The sequence below is a fragment of the Taudactylus pleione genome, unplaced genomic scaffold (genome assembly GCF_031769625.1).
Source record: "Taudactylus pleione unplaced genomic scaffold, aTauple2 ptg001807l, whole genome shotgun sequence".
In the NCBI taxonomy this organism is placed as follows: domain Eukaryota; kingdom Metazoa; phylum Chordata; class Amphibia; order Anura; family Myobatrachidae; genus Taudactylus; species Taudactylus pleione.
Window position 1 is genome coordinate 322,318 of NW_028286204.1, and position 22,726 is coordinate 345,043.

General features: G+C 45.7%; 1 protein-coding gene across 1 annotated transcript in view; it reads left to right on the top strand.

Annotated features, from left to right (window-relative positions):
* The first annotated feature begins 9,084 nt into the window (after positions 1–9,084).
* Positions 9,085–22,726, top strand: part of LOC148436336 (di-N-acetylchitobiase-like) — a 40,476-nt gene continuing 26,834 nt past the window's right edge. Inside the window, exons 1-3 of the mRNA XM_088465028.1 lie at positions 9,085–9,166; positions 20,010–20,197; positions 21,102–21,240. Coding sequence (XP_088321154.1) covers positions 20,069–20,197; positions 21,102–21,240 — 268 coding nt within the window. The 5' untranslated portion in view covers positions 9,085–9,166; positions 20,010–20,068. The remainder of the gene's footprint in view (positions 9,167–20,009; positions 20,198–21,101; positions 21,241–22,726) is intronic.

Genomic DNA, 22,726 nt, shown 5'->3' on the forward strand with positions numbered 1-22,726 from the left:
CCCTTAAAATAATTCATCACGTTGAAAAAAAAAATGAAATATAGGAGTATATTTACTAAGAATCATGTCTGGCCCCGTATTAAACGTGCTGGGTAATGCATGGACATGAGTGAGTATGTTTCAAACAAACTCACAAATTTACTAAGAATCGTGTGTGACTGGTGTTTTCAAGTGTGTGAGTTCAGTCGTATTTGGAGTGCAAGCGAGTGAGGGTGTAATTAAATACTAAACATTCTGTGTGTGTGTCTTGTTTTTTTAAATATTTTTTCCAGAATAGGGATATCGGTGCCAGCATGCTGGCACTTGTAGTTCTACAAGTGCCACAGGGCAGGCTGCCGTGGATGGGTAGTCCTACTGTAAAACACAATATTAACCCTTTATTTATACCATTACTCCTGCACCTACCACCACCAGGGGTGCAGGGAAAGAGCCCACAAGGGATGATTGGGACGGGGGACCCTATTTGTTGTGGGGTGGTCTCCACTTTCTGAGGATTGCCAGCCCTGGGCTGGTTTACATAAAGGCAGGGGACCCCATGCTGTCTCCCTGCTATAGTGTAAATCCCCCCCCCGATTTTCCTGTGCCAGAATGGGCTCAGCGGTCCAGGGCTGGTTATGCTTTTGGGGAGGGGACCCCAGGTAATTTTCTTTTAATTTAATGTACCCGTTTATTACTGTATTACACATAGAAGCCTGCAGAGATTACAGTGATCTGTGCAGCACTTCAGCTGAACATGATGGTCTATTTCACACTATTTTGTCCCGTTTGCTCCATGTACGATCGTGCTAGTAGACCCGATTCTTGGTAAATCCCCATGTTCTATTCCTGTCTAAGGAAAGTACTTGCGAGTTTGGCTGATGGTGTATTGACTTCTATTTGAATTTAATTGTATTGGATTCCAATATTTGTATATGTCTACTTCATTTTTTGTCCTGATATGGATGTGTTTGTATTATGATATTTTTGTATATCTGTTCATTTGGAACCTTTAATATAAACAGAATGCACAAAAAAGAGAATACTACAAAGAGGATATTTATAATAGTTTCTTTACATTTTCCTTATAATTTTTATAGTCAGAACTCTGGAGTATAGCCAAGTATGACAGGTGAGGCACTGCCTCACCTCACCGCACATCACTGACTATAGTATAATTCTCCGGCATTTCTCTCACATACCGATGTGGTTGCGGGTTTCGTCACCGTTGCTACCAATGCAAACAATGTAAGTAAATAAAGAACAGCACAATGTGAGAAGATTTCTTTGTTGGTTCAAACCATAGTTCCCGACATTCAGCTCCCTCCTTCCTCTTGTGCAGAACAGAGGTCGGAATGGGAGATATTTTGAGATAAGTGAAGAGATACATGTTGGTGTAGTTTGGTTAATAGCCTTACGTGTAAGTAAGAGTATTTTATATTGCATACAGTAGACTACAGGTAACCAATGGAGGGACTGACAGAGCGGATCAGCAGATGATGAATGTTTAGCGAGGAAGATCAGTCCCAACACCTTGATCTCTTTGTCATGTTCCTCACCCCATTCCTAAACAATGTTTGCAGTGTGGCCGGGCGCATTATGCCACTGAGAGAGGGCACTGCCATCAGGGAGATATACTGTTGCCATGATGGGTTGTACTTGGTCTGCAGCAATGGTTAGGTGGGTGGTACGTGTCACAGTAACATCCATATGAATGCCATGACACTGCCCCCGCTGGCTTTCCTTCTTCTTCTTATAGCGCTTCCTGGTGCCATCTCTTCCCCAGGTAAATTACGCACATGCCCCCGGGCGTCCCCATGATGTAAAATAAAACGTCATTCATCAGACCAGGTCACCTTCTTAAACTGCTCCATGGTCCAGTTCTGATGCTCACGTACCCATTGTAGGCGATGGACAGGGGTCAGCATGGGCACTCTGGGCCTGATTCAGACCCGCTCGCAAGCGCTATGCACTCGCAAGCGGGTCGATGGTTGTGCATTGCCGCCTGCCGTATTAGAGCTGGAAGCACACTGGGGCTTATGGCACATGAGACCGTACCACAAGGGTCTCGTCGCAAGCCCGATGGTCGCGACCATCGCCATCATCACCTGGCCGCTCGCAAAAGCTGTGGGTTTTCACCCACAGCTTAGCGAGCGGCCAGGAGGCCGTTTTTAAAAAAAAAAAAAGCAGCCGCCCTGATTCAGAGCGAGCGCTCGCTTTTTGCGAGCGGCTCTGAATCAGGCCCTCTGACCGCTCTGCGGCTACACAGCCCCATACGTAGCAAGTTGCAATGCAGGGTGTGGTCTGACACCTTTCTAACAAAGCCAGCATTAACTTATTCAGCCATTTGTTCTACAGTAGCTCTTCTGTGGGATAGGACCAGACAGGCTAGCCTACACTCCCCACACGCACCAATGACCAGACGGGCTAGCCTACACTCCGCATCAATGACCAGACGGGCTAGCCTACACTCCGCACCAATGACCAGACGGGCTAGCCTACACTCCCCACCCGCATCAATGACCAGACGGGCTAGCCTACACTCCCCACCCGCACCAATGACCAGACAGGCTAGCCTACACTCCCCACCCGCATCAATGACCAGACGGGCTAGCCTCCGCTCCCCACACACATCAATGACCAGACGGGCTAGCCTCTGCTCCCCACACACATGAATGACCAGACGGGCTAGCCTACACTCCCCACACACATCAATGAGCATAGGGCGCCGGTTCTCTTTCCTTGGACCTCTTTTGGTAGGTACTAACCATTGCATACCGGGAATACCATACAAGACCTGCCAATTTGGTGATTTTCTGACCCAGCCGTCACAATATGACCCTTGTCAGTCGCTCAGATACTTACGCTTGTTCATTTTCCTGCTTCCGACACATAAACTTCAAAAACTGAGTGTTCACTGCCTAATATATCCCAGCCCCTGTCAGCTGCCATTGTAACAGGATAACAAAAGTGTTATTCACCTCACCTGCCAGTGGCATAACAGTATGGCTGATGGGTGTATATATAACGGTATGGCTGATGGGTGTATATATAATGGTATGGCTGATGGGTGTATGCATAATGGTATGGCTGATGGGTGTATATATAACGGTATGGCTGATGGGTGTATATATAATGGTATGGCTGATGGGTGTATGCATAATGGTATGGCTGATGGGTGTATATATAATGGTATGGCTGATGGGTGTATGCATAATGGTATGGCTGATGGGTGTATATATAATGGTATGGCTGATGGGTGTATGCATAATGGTATGGCTGATGAGTGTATGCATAATGGTATGGCTGATGGGTGTATATATAACGGTATGGCTGATGGGTGTGTATATAACGGTATGGCCGATGGGTGTGTATATAACGGTATGGCCGATGGGTGTGTATATAACGGTATGGCCGATGGGTGTGTATATAACGGTATGGCCGATGGGTGTGTATATAACGGTATGGCCGATGGGTGTGTATATAACGGTATGGCTGATGGGTGTATATAACGGTATGGCTGATGGGGGTATATATAACGGTATGGCTGATGGGTGTGTATATAACGGTATGGCTGATGGGTGTATATAACGGTATGGCTGATGGGTGTGCATATAACGGTATGGCTGATGGGGGTATATATAACAGTATGGCTGATGGGTGTGTATATAACGGTATGGCTGATGGGTGTATATAACAGTATGGACCTCATCACCCTCCCATGTGAGTGGGCACTCACTTGACCTGGTCTTTACTCACCGTTGTGATATTTCTGATTACTCTGATTCCCTATTCCCCCACTCTGACCATCACCTTCTCTTTTAATCTATCCCTCTCTCCTTCCCCTCCTTTACCTCCTAAGGCTACCATTACTAAGCGTAATATTGAGGCTATTGACACTGTTGTTTTTTCCTCCCTGCTGAACTCTCTTCTCTCCCCTATCCTTTCTCTCTCCTGTCCTGAACAAGCTACTTCCCTGTACAATTCCTCCCTTACTTCTGCTCTTGACTCTGTTGCTCCGGCAATAGCTACTCACCCTCGCAGATCCACACCACAACCCTGGCATTCCAAATGCGCCAGATACCTGCAAAAGTCTTCAAGAATTGCCGAGCGTCAGTGGAGAAAATCATGCTCTAAAGCTGACTTCCACCAATTCAAATGTATTCTCTCTTCCTACAGTGCTGCCCTGTCTCTCTCCAAACAAACATATTTCAAGAAGCCCATCTCCTCCCAGTCCTCAAACCCCTGGTGTCTCTTTGCCACTTTCAACTCCCTCCTCTGCCCTTCCCCTCCTCGCCTCCCCACCTCGCTCTCTGCCCTTGACTTTGCCACCTACTTTACATCTAAAATTGACTCCATACGTGAGGACATCATATCCCATCAGGCCCTCAGCACTCCTCCCCCTCCTTTCCCTGACCACCGCTCCACTTCGGTCTCACCAACTCTCCCCTGTTTCTGGAGAGGAAGCCATGGTCCTCATCCGATCCTCCCCTCCTTCCACCTCCCCTCTTGACCCTATCCCTTCCCATCTCTGTTACCTGTCTCCTTCTGCCTGTTCCCATCTTGCTCACCTCCTTAATCTCTCCCTATCATCTGGCACTGTCCCTTCTGCATTCAAACATGCCCTTGTCTCCCCATTCTAAAAAAACCCACCCTTGATCCTAACATACTTTCCAACTATCGACCCATCTCTCTTCTCCCTTTTGCTTCCAAACTCCTTGAGCGTATTGTCTACAACCGCCTTACCACCTTTCTTTCCTCCCACTCCCTCCTTGACTCATTTCAATCTGGCTTCCATTCTCTCCACTCTACTGAAACTGCCCTCACGAAAGTCAGCAACGACCTCCTTGTTGCCAAATCCAAGGGCCACTACTCTCTGCTCATTCTCCTTGACCTCTCTGCTGCATTTAACACTGTAGACCACCCTCTCCTCCTGTAAATCCTTTACTCTCTTGGTTTACGTGGCACTGCCCTCTCCTGGCTTTCCTCCTACCTCTCTGATCGTTCCTTCTTTGTGTCCTCTCATGACTCCTCTTCCCCCCACTTCCACTAACAGTAGGAGTTCCCCAAGGTTCTGTTCTTGGACCTCTCCTTTTCTCCCTATATACATCCTCTTTAGGTGAACTCATAAACTCCTTTGACCTCCAATATCATCTCTATGCTGATGATACTCAAATGTACCTTTCCCCCCACGCTCCTTACCCGTATCTTCAACTGTCTCTCTGCTGTCTCTTCATGGATGTCCCAGCGCTTTCTTAAACTTAACATGTCTAAAACTGAGCTGATCATCTTCCCACCCTCTTCTACTTCATCACTTCCCACAATTTTATTATCTATTGATGGCACAACTATCTCCTCTAGCCCCAAAGTCTGTCTTGGAGTTATCCTAGACTCCTCCCTCTCCTTTAAACCACACATTCAGCACCTCTCGCATTCTTGCCATTTCCACCTAAAAAATATCTCCAGGATTAGACCCTTCCTCACCCAGGATGCTACTAAAATCCTCATCCACTCACTGGTCATCTCCAGATTGGACTACTGTAACCTTCTCCTAGCTGGCCTCCCAGTTTCTCACCTCTCTCCACTACAATCGGTTCTCAATGCTGTTGCTCAGCTCATCTTCCTCTCCAGACGTTCTATATCTGCTTCCCCTCTCCTTCAAGCCCTACACTGACTCCCCTTCCCCTTCAAATGCCAATTCAAGGTTCTTACACTCGCCTATAAAGCCCTCACCAAATCCTCTCCCACATACATTTGAAGATCCCAACAGGGGCTGGTAAGTAACCTAATCCTCCCCCTAACCCTCTCCCGGTGGTGCTTAACCGTAACCCTCCCTTCCTGCACCCAAAACCTAACCCTCCCAAGTCGGTGCCTAACCCTAACCCACCCTGGCAGCTTCTTAAATCCCCCCATCCCTGGCCTAACCCTAAGCCTAACCCGCATACTTACCTTCGGGATGCCGACGTCAGAATCTTGATCCATTCGGGATGCTGGCGTCGGCATTCTGATGGGCATCTGGATTCTTCTGTCCGGAATCCTGTCTGCCGGCATTTTGACTGGATCCCGGTGGATGGTTAGTGTCTCCCAGGTGTATATGGTATGTGGATGGCCAGGTAAGTGTCTCCCAGGTGTATATGGTAGGTGAATGGCCCTGTGGCCAGGTAAGTGTCTCCCAGGTGTATATAGCAGGTGGATGGCCCTGTGGCCAGGTAAGTGTGTCACAGGTGTATATAGTAGGTGGATAGCCCTGTGGCCAGGTAAGTGTCTCCCAGGTGTATACAGTAAGAGGATGGCCCTGTGGCCAGGTAAGTGTCTTCCAGGTGTATACAGTAGGAGGATGGCCCTGTGGCCAGGTAAGTGTGTCACAGGTGTATATAGTAGGTGGATAGCCCTGTGGCCAGGTAAGTGTCACAGGTGTATATAGTAAGTGGATAGCCCTGTGGCCAGGTAAGTGTGTCACAGGTGTATATAGTAAGTGGATAGCCCTGTGGCCAGGTAAGTGTGTCACAGGTGTATATAGTAGGTGGATAGCCCTGTGGCCAGGCAAGTGTGTCACAGGTGTATATAGTAAGTGGATAGCCCTGTGGCCAGGTAAGTGTGTCACAGGTGTATATAGTAGGTGGATGGCCCTGTGGCCAGGTAAGTGTCTCCCAGGTGTATATAGTAGGTGGATAGCCCTGTGGCCAGGTAAGTGTCTCCCAGGTGTATATAGTAGGTGGATGGCCCTGTGGCCAGGTATGTGTCTCCCAGGTGTATATAGTAGGTGGATAGGTGCAGTTTCTGCATAATTTTATGATAAATAGGTCCCTAAAGCACAGGTACTGTAGCTCAGGGTGCTGTATATACTGTTATTACTGGGACTGTGGGCCTGATGCAGAGCCGCTCGCTCTGAATCAGGGCGGGGATTTTTTTTTCTTCAGACTGCTCGTTAAGCTGTGCAAGCCCTAGTGGACTGCCTGATCTAATAGAGCAGGAAGTCCACTACTGACATCATTAGTGATGTCAGTAGGGCCGCCCTCAAACGCCAGGTGTTCCTAAGGGAACGCCTGCGTTTGCCTAACCACCCCCCCACCCCGCCTACAAAACGGGGCGAGCTGTCAATCAACATCGACAGCCGCCCCGTCTTGTAGTGAGACCCGTAGCGACGGAGCTGCTGTCACTGGATGGGTCTCGCGCATGCGCACCCTGGAGGCGGCGCATGCGCAGTGGGGGACCATCGACCCGCTTGCGAGCACTGTGCGCTTGCGAGCGGGTCTGAATATCAGGCCCAGTGTCACTAACCTTTGTCCTGGTTACCTGAGGAGTGACCTGCAGCTCCTCCCCACCCTCCTAAAGCCCCTCCTACCTGGCTTGTTTATTTGTTAAGGTTGCTTGTCTGTGTGCCGGACCAGAGTTAATTATATCCCTTTTAACCAAAGTCCCGGGTCTGAGCTGGGATTAGGAACATACATTTTTTTTTTACATGCAGGGTAAATACTGGCTGCTTTTGCATGTAGCCCACAAATGTTGGACAGCTTTATTTTTACACTGCAATTTTATATGTCAGATTGGACACCCCCTCCCAAATGTAAATCTCTCTGCACATGACACATCTGCCCCCCTGCAGTGCAGCACGGTGCTACCAAGATGCACAGTTACTGGCTCTATCTTACTCGAGACGGCTGTTCCCATGCGGTAAACAAAATTACACTGCCACGTAACCCGGGTCTAACCCTGCTCGCTACCAGTGGCGGTTCAAGGGGTGGACAAGCAGGGCTCTCACCTGGGATGCTGCGGCCTGAGGGTGCAGCCGCAGTCACCTCGCCGTCGTCATATAATCTTATGGCGCCTGCTCGCTCTTGCCACCATTTGTTCCCTCCCTCTGGGAGTCCCAGTCTCCCAAAATGACGATGGCCACACAAGAGAGAGAGAGAGGATGGAGGAGCAACAGCAGCAACAAGGAGGGACCCGCCTGCCTTCACAAGGTAAGAATTAGGCAAACGGCACTCCTCCCCCTGGCAAACAGTGCCCTCTCTGTGCGGCCCCGCAATTAGTATTTTTTTTATTTTTGTGCCCATGACCTCACCCCAAATCAGGCCACGTTGGCTAAATAACTCGGATTATTGCCATGTCTAACTCAGTGTAAAAGGGTCCCCGAAAACTAGCCTGGGTCCACTGACCCGGCAATCCAACCCGCATAGAAAGCAGCGAATTGCGAGTAGCGAGTTTATTTCATAAACCTCGCACACTTTGCAAGCATGCGCGCTCCCGAGAATCCTCCAATCCAATTAAAAATGCCTATTTGCGTTACTCGCAGCAGAGGCTTGCATGAAAAAGTGGGGAGAACGTCCTGGACCCTCCAAAATTGATCATTTTGTTAGCAGAACCGTATAGAAGGCTGTTTGTGAGCATCAGGAAAGTACTGAAGGGTTTTAAATGGTGTCAAATGGATGATTTCTGGGAAGTTTTGGGGTTTTCAAATGCAGAAAAATTATAAAAAGCAAATTTTTTTGTTTAATCCCAAAGGAATGAAACGAAAAATGCAAAAAAAAAGTAGGAAAAAAGGAGATTTGGGGGCACTTGGAAAAAAAAAAAAAAAATGATAAAAAATATATATTTCAAATAAAAAATTATTGTAATTAAATTTGGGGTGTCTAAACTAATGAAAAAGTTGATTTTGGGATAATTTGAGGCCGTTTTTTTTTTACCCCCCAAAATGACGTAATTATTGGTCTAATTAAGATAACTGGAAACTTTCGATTGCCTAATTAGTCATTAGAGGGGATGTCTAAAAGGTTCAGCCTGATGTCCTGACATTTTAACCTTAAAATAAAGATTTTCTTTCTTATCTCTCAGGGAGGTACGAATGGAAAAATGCAAATTCCCTCTGACTGATCAGCGCCGGTAGCTAATTGAATTGCAAAATGAATTTCCTGTGCGAATTAGAAGATAAAACCGCACCTCGCACCTCACCATTCACACCTAATGGAGTGACTGCATTGTATTATGTTCTGAGGCTGCCGGGGGTGTGTACAGTACAGCAGACACCTGCAGTGAGGCGTCAGACTGGAGTTGTGACTTGTGATTGGTTCACAAGGTCAAGGAAGTTTGTATATAATCTCTGCCACAGAACTCGCAGAACCAGAAGAGAGCTGTCACCCACCCACCCAGCACCTGAGACTACACTGAGCAGTCACATACCACTAATAAGGTGACTTACCTGTCTGCTTCCCCTATCCATTTATTTCTAGCTGTCTCTTTGTATATCTCTCTCCCTGTACTGTCTGTCTCTCTGTACTGTCTGTATCTCTGTATATCTCTCTGCACTGTCTGTCTCTCTATATATCTCTCTCCTTGTGCTGTCTGTCTCTCTGTATATATCTCTGTACTGTCTGTATCTCTGTATATCTCTGTACTGTCTTATCTCTTTACTGTCTGTCTCTCTGTATATATCCCTGCACTGTCTGTCTGTCTCTCTGTACTGTCTGTATCTCTGTATATCTCCCTGTACTGTCTGTATTTCTGTACTGTCTATCTCTTTGTATGTCTCCCTGTACTGTCTGTATCTCTGTATATCTCCCTATACTGTCTATCTCTCTGTATATCTCCCTGTACTGTCTATCTCTCTGTATATCTCCCTGTACTGTCTATCTCTCTGTATATCTCCCTGTACTGTCTGTCTCTCTATATCTCTCTGTACTGTCTGTCTCTGTATATCTCTCTGCACTGCCTGTCTCTCTGTATATCTCTCTGTACTGTCTGTCTCTATATATCTCTCTGTACTGTCTGTCTCTATATATCTCTCTGCACTGTCTGTCTCTATATATCTCTCTGCACTGTCTGTCTCTCTGTATATCTCTCTGTACTGTCTGTCTATATATCTCTCTGCACTGTCTGTCTCTGTATATCTCTCTGTACTGTCTGTCTCTGTATATCTCTCTGTACTGTCTGTCTCTGTATATCTCTCTGCACTGTCTGTCTCTCTGTATATCTCTCTGTACTGTCTGTCTATATATCTCTCTGCACTGTCTGTCTCTCTGTATATCTCTCTGTACTGTCTGTCTCTCTGTATATCTCTCTGTACTGTCTATCTCTTTGTATGTCTCCCTGTACTGTCTGTATCTCTGTATATCTCCCTATACTGTCTATCTCCCTGTACTGTCTATCTCTCTGTATATCTCCCTGTACTGTCTATCTCTCTGTATATCTCCCTGTACTGTCTATCTCTCTGTATATCTCTTTGTACTGTCTATCTCTCTGTATATCTCCCTGTACTGTCTATCTCTCTGTATATCTCCCTGTACTGTCTGTCTCTGTATATCTCCCTGTACTGTCTGTCTCTCTGTATATCTCCCTGTACTGTCTATCTCTCTGTATATCTCCCTGTACTGTCTGTCTCTCTATATCTCTCTGTACTGTCTGTCTCTGTATATCTCTCTGCACTGCCTGTCTCTCTGTATATCTCTCTGTACTGTCTGTCTCTATATATCTCTCTGTACTGTCTGTCTCTATATATCTCTCTGCACTGTCTGTCTCTCTGTATATCTCTCTGTACTGTCTGTCTATATATCTCTCTGCACTGTCTGTCTCTGTATATCTCTCTGTACTGTCTGTCTCTGTATATCTCTCTGTACTGTCTGTCTCTCTGTATATCTCTCTGTACTGTCTGTCTCTATATATCTCTCTGCACTGTCTGTCTCTGTATATCTCTCTGTACTGTCTGTCTCTGTATATCTCTCTGTACTGTCTGTCTCTGTATATCTCTCTGCACTGTCTGTCTCTCTGTATATCTCTCTGTACTGTCTGTCTATATATCTCTCTGCACTGTCTGTCTCTCTGTATATCTCTCTGTACTGTCTGTCTCTCTGTATATCTCTCTGTACTGTCTATCTCTTTGTATGTCTCCCTGTACTGTCTGTATCTCTGTATATCTCCCTGTACTGTCTATCTCTCTGTATATCTCCCTGTACTGTCTATCTCTCTGTATATCTCCCTGTACTGTCTATCTCTCTGTATATCTCCCTGTACTGTCTATCTCTCTGTATATCTCCCTGTACTGTCTATCTCTCTGTATATCTCTTTGTACTGTCTATCTCTCTGTATATCTCCCTGTACTGTCTATCTCTCTGTATATCTCCCTGTACTGTCTATCTCTCTGTATATCTCTCTGTACTGTCTATCTCTCTGTATATCTCCCTGTACTGTCTATCTCTCTGTATATCTCTCTGTACTGTCTATCTCTCTGTATATCTCCCTGTACTGTCTATCTCTCTGTATATCTCCCTGTACTGTCTGTCTCTGTATATCTCCCTGTACTGTCTGTCTCTCTGTATATCTCCCTGTACTGTCTATCTCTCTGTATATCTCCCTGTACTGTCTGTCTCTCTATATCGCTCTGTACTGTCTGTCTCTGTATATCTCTCTGCACTGCCTGTCTCTCTGTATATCTCTCTGTACTGTCTGTCTCTATATATCTCTCTGTACTGTCTGTCTCTATATATCTCTCTGCACTGTCTGTCTCTCTGTATATCTCTCTGTACTGTCTGTCTATATATCTCTCTGCACTGTCTGTCTCTCTGTATATCTCTCTGTACTGTCTGTCTCTCTGTATATCTCTCTGTACTGTCTGTCTCTCTGTATATCTCTCTGTACTGTCTGTCTCTCTGTATATCTCTCTGTACTGTCTGTCTCTCTGTATATCTTCGTGTACTGTCATACACAAGTTTTAAAACTCATTGTGTATGGGGGCGTGGCTTAACTGCTTCACGGGGAGTCCCTCCTACCATCTGAGCGGTGGCCCATTGCTTCAGCCCACAGACCTGCGGTGCCGCACTTCTCTCATCGCCTCTTCCAAAGCTGGCGGTGTGCCCCTGGCCTGTACATTCCTTCCTACCTAACTCGAACCTCTGTCTCCGGGACTACCTCTGACTCCCAATACAGCACCTGCGCTGGTATATCCTGGGTCTCTAATTTGCTAGACTCTGTTCTTTGTATCTCTACTGCTCTCCTTATTGGCCATAGCTCTGGCTCTTCCAATCCGTTTTTTGGCTCCTACTGAGGGATTGATATACAGTCTACATTCCCTCCCTGACGGCTGCAACATGTACTGACTGAAACCTCACCCCCTCCCACCCCTAATTAGTACACGTGGAGTTTTTTTTTTTTACCCCCACATCCATAATGCCTAGAGGAAAGAAATCCTCTGTAGGAGACCTCACACAATACCTCACGAAACATAAACCCCTGTCTGACGCCAAAGATATCGCACCAGTTTCGGCTCCTGACCGCTTTAACTCAGAATTGGAAGAAGATGACCTCTCTCCCATTACTCGCAGAGACTTTCTTATACTGTTCAAAGAACTAAAGGATGTGAAAAAATCTGTTCAGTCTCTTCATACCATGCAAGCAGAAATTTCTGCCATTGGTTCCAGAACAGACCAACTAAAACGTAGAGTTGAGGAGGTGGTTACATTCCAGCAATCTTACGATACTGACCTCATACAGCTACGCCAAGATGTTGCTCCACTTCAAGACGGCCAGGAAGACCAAGATAACAGAGCCCGACGTAACCACATCCGTATCAGAGGTATTCCTGAAGATGTTGAGCTCCCCCACCTTGAGCTCTATCTCAAAGGCCTGTTCACGCAACTCTCTCACTCTACTCCAGAAGATCACCTGCTCCTAGACCGGGCCCATCGTGCGCTGAAACCGCGCTCTCAATCTTCTCCTCAACCTCGAGATGTTATTCTACATATGCATTACTTTACAGCCAAAGAGACCATAATGAGAGCGGGTTCGCAAGCTCCCTTCTGTCACCTTTAGGGATGATACTCTCCAGATCTTTCAGGATGTTTCCCCTTTGACTCTTGCTTAACGTAGGGACTTTAAGCCTCTTACCACCCTGCTTTGCCATCATAACATACCCCTTTGGCATTCTAATATGGCACCAGAACCAGCTACATGTGGCTCGATCTCTCCTTGAAGCTCAATCTCTTCTTCCAACGCTGGGTATATCCAAAGAACTTGTCCCTACATCCTTTGCCCCCCTCCCCCAAAGGTCTCAAAATACGACTCGACGCCCCCCTCCATCAGAATGGTCTGCTGTTCCTGCGTCTTCCATGTCTTCCACTTCGATCCCTGAAACCTGAGATCCTCTAAAGGTTTACTGTTGCATTGTTGTTATGGTTTCGTGGTGGGGCCCCTCCACTTGTGAGGACACCCCCCATTATGAATACTTTCTACTTTAGTCTCACTATTTGCATTTAGAATGTATTTAGTCTATTTTTGATCTATTTCAAGAGGTTTATGTAATTATGCCTTGGTGAAGCTACATTATAATGGTTATAATGTATATCTCTACATATGCATATATTAACTGTTCGCTCATCACGGTTTTATTGAGACTCTGTTGAACTGTATGTATGTACATGTCCATAAGTACGCAAACCATGTCTCTTAGTTTGTAATTCGGTTTTGTCTGGGATGATTTATCCCTCGATTCATTCCCATTCCTTGTTTATTGTTTTTCATGTTTCTATTGTATTACCCTTTCCCATTTATATGTTTCCCTCCTTATGTTGTTTTCCATTTTTGCACAACTTTGGCTCACCTATATTTTCTCCTACTTCTTGTGGTCTCTTTCCCCTATTTTTATTTATTTTTATTTATTTTTTTGTTTGTTTGTTTCCTTTACTTTCTCTCCCCATACTCCACCTGTACGCTATTACGCTTTTTTTCTCTCTCTCTCCTATCTTTACTATATTTAATATTATCCATGTCCTGGTCCTGTAGTGTATTGTTCTGTAAAGGAGCATACACACGGTCAGATTTGTCAGATGAACGATTTTACCAAAGATTTGAAAGATTTTTGACTGCATTAAAATGAATCGAATCGTCCAAGTCTGACTGCAAACACATCAGATGTCCGATATCGTTATCTGACCATCGGGAACACGCATCGTTCATCGTTTAGGCATGTCAGATTTTCCTTCAGATATGAACGATTCAACGATTTTTAAAATCGTTATCGTCCAGATCTGAAGAACAATCTGACTGTGTATCTGCACCATAAGTCGCTTGTCTACAACTTGTTTATGTACTTTGTAAGGCGCTGCGGAACATTTGTGGCGCCATATAAATGATAATAATAATAATGTAGGGCTTGTGGGAGGGCCCTATTTTTTCTCTATGACATCACTGTGGATATGCGGCCCATTTTTTCCGCGCCCCTACAGGGTTTTATACCCATTTACTGACCTATGTGCTTTATTAGTGCATAGTTCCCCTCCCCTTTGTCAGCACCCATGGCCTTGGTCTTCTGTGCCATTTGGCCGACCTACCTCCCTTTTCCCTCACCGGTTTCCGTTCCTTCTCATACAGGACAATCCTCTCCTTTCTATATGCCTGACGACGTGCCACTCTTGCTTACCTTTCCATCTTCAATTGTTTTCTTTTCTAGCTTTCCTCTCGACCGTCGCGCATGGGTCTTAAGGTACTCTCCTTCAATGTGAAGGGCCTCAACAGCCCCCAAAAATGTAGCAAACTCTTTACCACCCTTAATTTATACAAAGGGGACTTAGTATTCCTCCAAGAAACCCACTTTTTGCGAAATCTCCATCCAGAACTTCGCTCTAAAACCTATCCTACCACCTATCACGCGACTCTAGGCAGAAAAAATGAGGCGTTGCTATCCTCTTTGCACGCCACCTCACTTTTTTAATATGATCGACTCTTACGAAGATAAGGAGGGCCGCTTCCTTATTCTTGTGGGTACTCTTAACAATACTCTCTGTACCGTTGTTAATATATATGCCCCTAACCAAGCCCAGCCTGCTTTTTTCACTAGACTAGATACCCTTCTCTGTCGTAAACGGCAGGGCTCCTTTATTGTATCTGGTGATTTTAATGCAGTTCTGAACCCCTCACTAGATAGATCTACCTCGGGGGCCACTGGCTCCAACAGGATGGATCTCCGTAACTCTAAGGCATTGCTTGATCTCATGAAGTCCCAGCTTTTCTATGATTCATGGCGGGTTCGAGAGCCCCTTACTTGGGACTATACCTTCTTCTCCTCTGTGCACAACTCCTATTCCCGTATAGACATGATCCTGCTCAGCCACGACCTAGCCCTATGACTTGTGGATGTTCGAGTCCATCCTTTGATATGGTCTGATCACGTTCCTGTTTCAGCTGAGCTCTCCTGTATCACTGAACGTCCTCGTCCAACGACATGGCATTTGAATGATACTATTCACTCTCGTGACACGATCACCCATCTCAATACCCTTCTTACGGATTATTTTCCATTAAATGCTCTCCCAGGGACTTCTCCCTCCACTCTCTGGTTGGCCCATAAAGCTGTCCTACAGGGACATCTGATTAGTATAGCCTCCAAAACTAAAAAAGATTTTCTAACTCTTATTAACTCCTTCTCCATCCGAGTCCAGCAGCTGGAGTCACAACATAAACAGTTCCTTAGCCCTTCCCTTCTCGCTGTTCGACATTCTCTCGCTCTCCTCTTTTCCCAATGCACAGTTAAATGTCTAAAATAGTTACGCCAAACCTTTTACGAAAAGGGAGATAAGGCTGATAAGATTCTGGCATCTCGGCTCCTTACGAACCCATAGAAATATCCTCATAATTAAAAATTCCAAAAATCACCTTCACAACCCGGCAGCTATTCGTTCTGAATTCCAGAGCTTCTACAGTAACCTGTACAACTTGCACTGTGCCTTATCCCCTACTTCTGTCCCACCCATTGAAACGGCAATTCAAGAATTTCTTTCCACTGCCAATCTTCCTCAGCTGTCTCATGAGGCGATCCGAGGTTTGAGTGAGGAAATCTCGGAAGAGGAAATCATAATTTCCATTAAACAGCAGAAGTCCGGCAAGTCCCCAGCTGCATACTATAAAACATTTATGGAACATCTGGTTCCCCACCTGCACTCACTATTTAATGATGTTCTACAGGGGGGCTCCTTCCCTACAGACATGCTAGAAGCCAGAATCATTGTGCTGCCTAAGGAGGGTAAGGATCCGCACAATTGTGCTAGTTATAGGCCTATTTCCCTCCTCAACCTAGATGTTAAAATTTTTGCCAATAGACTTTACCAAGTCCTTCTCTCCTTGGTCCATTATGATCAGGTCGGCTTTGTGCCGGGACGTCAAGCTCGGGATAATACCCGTAGGACCATAGATTTAATCCATACCATAAATTCTAGGAAGTCCCCAGCTGTTATCCTTTCTCTCGATGCTGAAAAACTATTCGATAGGATCTCCTGGACCTTTATGTCCCAAACCCTACGATCATTTGGGATATCTGGAGACTTCCTGACTGGTATCATGGCACTATATTCCACCCCTTCTGCTACTGTTTCCATCAACGGTGTCCCTTCCAACTGTTTTCTTATCTGAAATGGCACCAGGCAGGGATGCCCTCTGTCCCCTTTGATCTTCGCCCTAGTGATAGAACCTCTGGCCTCCCTCGTCTGACTAAACCCTAGCATTCATGGAGCGCAGGTTGGGAATTCATCTTCCAAAATTACCCTTTTTGCCGACGACATTTTACTTACCCTTACTCAGCCCATGAGATCTTTATCCAACCGTTACAATTTATTAGACTGCTATGGTGTGCTCTCCGGATATAAATAAATTTTTCTAAATCTGAGGTCATGCTCCTTCATAACCCCCACCAAGACGCTGAGGCCCTTAAATCCTCCTACAGCTTTAAACGTCAACATAGATAAATCAAATACCTTGGGGTCTTCCTGACATCCCGTTATGATCTTTTATATCAGGAAAATTTTCCCCAGCTTTTTACGAAACTACAAGTGGATCTGACTTCCTGGAAACAGCTTCTACTCTCGTGGCTGGGCAGGATCATCGCAGTCAAAATGAATATTCTCCCTAAGTAGCTCTACCTTTTCAAAGACCCTCCCAGTGGCTGTTCCCCTTACCCTCCTTCAGAAATCTATCAACCATTTTATTTGGAATGGTAAACCCCCTCGGCTATCTTCGACCATTCTTAAAAAACCTATTTCCAAGGGGGGTAGAGGTCCCCCGGATTTTAAGCTCTACTACCTGGCTTCACACTTTTCCCAAATTGTTTCCTCCTACTCCCCCCACTGAACGTCCTCCTGGCTTGATATTGAATCTAGCTATATCAATTCCCCGGATTTATCTTACCTATAGGGCCTACAAAGGAAACACCGCCCTTCTCCCTCTAACCTTCCTCGAACACATAAATTCCTTTTACACTTATGGGTTTTATACTTACTTAAATTTGCTATTACCACTCCTATTTCTCCTCTTACCCCCATATGGTGTATCCCCAATTTCCCCCCAGGTTTGCATATGGCTCGCACAAGGTCGTGGATAACAGCGTCCCATAAATTTCCTGCTGATTTTAGCTCACAGGGGCTCTGGCTTTCTCTCTCAGACCTACAACTGCAATGTCCAACCCAATCCCTAAACCCCTTTGAATATTTCCAAATAGGACACTTTTTAGGCTCCTTGCCACAGGCCCCACCTCTCCGCGACCTCACTCCTTTTGAACGACTCTGTAAATATTGCCCCATGTCTAAAGGGATGATTTCTCAAGTATACGGCTTTCTTATAGATGCTGCTCTGCCTACTAATAATCTCCATGAATCCTCTTGGGAGATAGATCTTGGCCCTCCACCTGACGAAGAGGCTTGGGACTACATGAGACTTGCAATTGCTAAAACCTCTATCTCTACCCGGTGTGGTATAAGAGATAGACAGTAATTAGTTAGACAATATCTAGATAGACACCTGATGTTAGACAGGGAAAAGAGTTAGACATAAACAAAAGTCAGACACATTAAAGTTAGACATGTAAAAAGTTCGACAGGTACAAGAGGTCGACAGGGTCAAAAGTTCGACATAAAAATGGTCGACAATTATTATTTTTTGTTTTTTAGCCCTAATCTTAACCCTAACCCTCCCTCCTGGTGCCTAACCCTAACTTTCTGGATAAGTGCCTAACCCTAACCGTGGGGGTAAGTGCCTAACCCTCCAGTAAGTGCCTAACTCTAACCCTAAAAAAAAAAAGAAAAAAATTTGTTGACCATTTTTGTGTCGATCTTTTTCATGTCGAACTTTTGACCCTGTCGATCTTTTGTACCTGTCGAACTTTTTTTTTTTAAATTCTTTATTTAGAAAGCTCATAAAAAAAAGTAACATAGAAAAACACAAATATAATGAAGAGTGTACGTGAGCCATTTTTTTCAATAAAGTAAATAGTAATAAGCATGTGGGGGGGAGGGTAATCAGCAGAGGGGGTGGGAGAGTATTGGGGGGGGGGGATTGGGAACAGGACTATCAAGAGAAACAAAATATCATAGAAAAAGCCAAATGCTGGGCAAGAAGTGTTATAAGGTAGAAAGAAAAATGTGCCGGTTGGAGAACAGGAAAGAAGAATATTCAGTCAGTTAGGAAAGTTTGCATAGGGAAATCGGAATAGGGGGATCAAACTCAACCACCGCGCATGAATCACACATGGGTAGTGAGCAGGGAGCAGAGGTAATGAAGTGTTGTCATATGAGAGCCATGGAGCCCAAACTTCAGAAAATATATGGCCTCTATCATGAAGATAGTAGGTAATATTTTCTATTTCCGCTATATGTCGGATTTGTGATTTTAGGGCAGTTAGGGTTGGTGGAAGAGGGTTTTTCCAGTTACGGACAATCAAACTTCTAGCAGCAACTAGAATGTGGGACAACAGCTTAACACAGCGGTTGCTGAGATCAGAAGGGGGGCAACTTTAAAAGGAAGGTCCATGGGACTTTTGGGATAGTCTCCAAAGAGCGTGTTCAGGAGAGCATGGGCCGAGGTCCAAAAAGGCTCCCTGTCGAACTTTTTAAATATCTATCTTTAGTGTGTCTGACTTTTGTCTGTGTCAAACTTTTATCCTTGTCTAACTATTAACTGTCTAACATCTGGTGTCTATCTAGACATTGTCTAACTAATTACTGTTTGTCTATGGTCCGGAACCCATCTCTACCCGCCTTAAAGAAACTTCTGACAAATTGTATTACCGTTGGTACTATACCCAGCCCATATGTTCCCTTCTGCTTCACCTCTATGTTGGAGAAACTGTGGCCTCTGAGGTACCCTCTGTCATATCTGGTGGACCTGCCCAACTCTTGAACCTTTTTGGACCTCGGTTCATGCCCTTCTGAACACTGTATTTGGGACCCCGATTCCGAAAGACCCATGGACCTTCCTTTTAAGTTACCCCCCTCCTGATCTTGGCAACCGTTCTGTTTAAACTATTGTCCCACATCTTAGTTGCTGCTAGAAGTTTGCCCGTAACTGGAAAAACCCTCTTCCACCGACCCTCTCTGGCCTAAAGTCACAAATCCGGCATATAGCGGAAATGGAAAATATTACCTGCTATCTTCATGATAGAGGCCATATGTTTTCTCAGGTTTGGGCTCCATGGCTCTCATACGAAAACACATTGCCACCTCTGCTCCCCACGCTCACTACCCATATGTGACCCACGCGTGATTGCTGAGTCTGCTCCCCCCAATCCGACCCCTCTGTGACAAACCCCCCTAATTAAATGAATATTTTTTTTCTGCTGTTCTCCAAATGGCTCGTTTTTCTTCCTTATAATGCTTCTTGTCTAGCATTTGGTATTCTCTATGGTATCTTGCTTCCCCTGGTAGTCCTGTACTGCCCCCCCCCCGCAACACCCTCCCACCCCCTCTACTGACCCCTCCTCAAATGCTTATTGCTAATTATTTTATCCAGAAAAATGGCTCATTTGTAATGTTTATTATACTTGTGTTCTTCCATGTTTTCTCATTCTGTGAGCAATCTAAATAAAGAATAAGAAATAAAAAAAACTAATTGTGTATGATACATGGTGCTCCAGCCAATCAGCTTCTGTCATTTTTCAAACCGGTGACAGTCAGGAGCTAATTGGCTGGAGCACCATTTATCGTGGCTTATGATATAACTTGTTAATAAATGGGCCCCTAAGTTAGGCTGCTTTTGGATTGATTTGGGCTTGTTTTTCATTTCAGATTTGGGAACACTGCAGGCAGGAACTGTGCAGTCTCCTGGCTGCCGCTGTGCAGGGAGGATGGGGGTCTCTGACGGCTGCTGCTGGGTCCTAAGTCTCCTCCTCGTCATCTCTGTGTGTTCTGCTGCCCCCTGTCCCTGCTCAGACCCCGCTCTCTGTCAGCCCATCACAGAGACCCGGGACCCTGAGGTACAGGCTGGGTGTCACTGTGTGTATGTGTGTGTGAGGTACAGGCTGGGTGTCACTGTGTATGTGTGTGAGGTACAGGCTGGGTGATACTGTGTGTGTATGAGGTACAGGCTGCGTGATACTGTGTGTGTGTGTGTGTGTGAGGTACAGGCTGGGTGATACTGTGTGTGTGTGTGTGTGTGAGGTACAGGCTGGGTGATACTGTGTGTGTGTGGTACAGGCTGGGTGATACTGTGTGTGTGTGTGAGGTACAGGCTGGGGGATACTGTGTGTGTGTGTGTGTGTGTGTGTGTGTGTGGTGCAGGCTGAGTGATACTGTGTGTGAGGTACAGGCTGAGTGATACTGTGTGTGTGTGAGGTACAGGCTGGGTGATACTGTGTGTGAGGTGCAGGCTGAGTGATACTGTGTGTGTGTGAGGTACAGGTTGGGTGATACTGTGTATGTGTGTGAGGTACAGGCTGGGTGATACTGTGTGTGTGTGTGTGTGTGAGGTACAGGCTGGGTGATTGTGTGTGTGTGTGTGTGTGGGTGATACTGTGTGTGTGTGGTACAGGCTGATCGCCCGTGCATACTTGCTGATGGACGGCTATATCTCCATCGGCTGTGCAGCACGTCGTTCACAGACATATCGCTGGTACACACTGGCCGACGGGCACCAGATATATTGGCCGATCAATTGATCGACCAATGTATCTATCAGTGTGTACCCAGCTTTAGACACAGGCTGATTGTCTCTCTGTGTATGAGGCACAGGGTGCATGTGTGTGTGTGTGTATGAGGCACAGGGTGCGTGTGTGTGTGGCTTTACAGGGCGGTGTGTACAATGCTGGTGATTTAGCGTTGGCCTGTCACCGCAATCTGATGCCGGGGGAATGGTGATGACTGTGACGTTCTTGTTTCCAGGTCTACGTGTTTCATGTCCGAGACAGAAACTGGATCCATTATGACTGGTCCATGGTCACCACAGTCGCGTTGTTTGCGCCCTATGACCCGGAGCTCATGTGCTATGCACACGCCAAAGGCGCAAGATTAGTCCTGACCGGTAAGTGTGCCTCGCTGGTGTGACCTAGAGGAAACATGGCGATGACCAAACACGTATGTCATACTAACAGATGCCTGACATGGTGACGGCACAGAGGGAGATTGTGGCCAGACGGGTACAGGCAATGACCGCGAGCTGCGTGTACTGTAGTGGCAGAGCTGGTACCACTTATGTGTGTGTGTGTGTGTGTATATGTGTGTGTGTGTATGTATGTGTGTGTGTGTGTGTGTGTGTGTGTCATTATTGTCCTTTGTTTATATGGCGCCACAAGGGTTCTGCAGCGCCTAACAAAGTACATAAACAGTTGAGCAGAACAAGAGAACAGGGCCGGATTATAGGGAGGGCGAAGGGGGCGGTCGTCCCGGGGCCCCCACACATAAGGGGCCCCCACACACTGCCCAGAGTCGCCTCTGCTATTAACAGCATTTAGCTGTCTCCGGCGCTGCTATTGTTCCTAACAGCAGCCACCGAGGAGCTTACTACAGGCAGAGTCTCGCGAGATTTAACTTCATCATCTCGCGAGACTCTGACTGGAGGAAGCTCCTCGGTGCCCGCAGTCAGTGACAGTCAGAGGGAGCCGAGGCGCCGCTCCAATATAAAGAAGAGTTGAGTCATGGTTCCCTCTTGGTGCACCTCAGCGGTGCAGAGCGCTGACAGGCAGGTACTGCAGCCCTTAGTGTGTATAATATATATATATATATTTAGAGAAATCACAGGGGCTCTGCACTCACCAATAAACATAATAAATAGTGGGGTTTTGGTTCATGAATTGATCAATGCATTTAAGCTTGCAGCCCCCGTCATATACCATGTTGCACCCCAAATCTAGGAATGGTGAGTGCCGTGGATTAGTGCTTTTTGTTTATTTTGATTAATTTTTATAATTAATCATTTTTGGGATCACATTTTCTCATGCACCCCTTTTAACTAGTTATCTAACTTGTGTCAGCTGATTTCCTAGGTGCTTTGCAACAGGTGTGCTTGGTGACTGTCTCACGTTTAAAAGCAAAGTTGCTGTGAGCTTTAAACCTTGATAGCATATCCTGAGTTTAACACTGATGTGATGGCTATGTCCATGATATAATTCTGAGCAATAAAGTAGGGACTTGCAGTAAAGAGGGGTCCCGTGACGATGGGCTGCAAGCTTAAATGCATTGATCAATTCATGAACCAAAACCCCACTGTTTATTATGTTTATTATTGTTAGTTATTATTGTGAGTGCAGAGCCCCTGTGATTTCTATTTAAACAATGTGGTCACATACCATCTTGCACCCCAAATCTAGGAATGGTGAGTGCCGTGGATTAGTGCTTTTATATATATATATATATATATATATATATATACACACACACATACAGTATATATTGCTATATATACATTATATTTAGCTATATATACTGTCTGTATATACACACACGTGTGTATGTATGTGTGTGTGTGTATATATGTGTATATATATTAGGGGTGAGCGGGTTCGGATTTC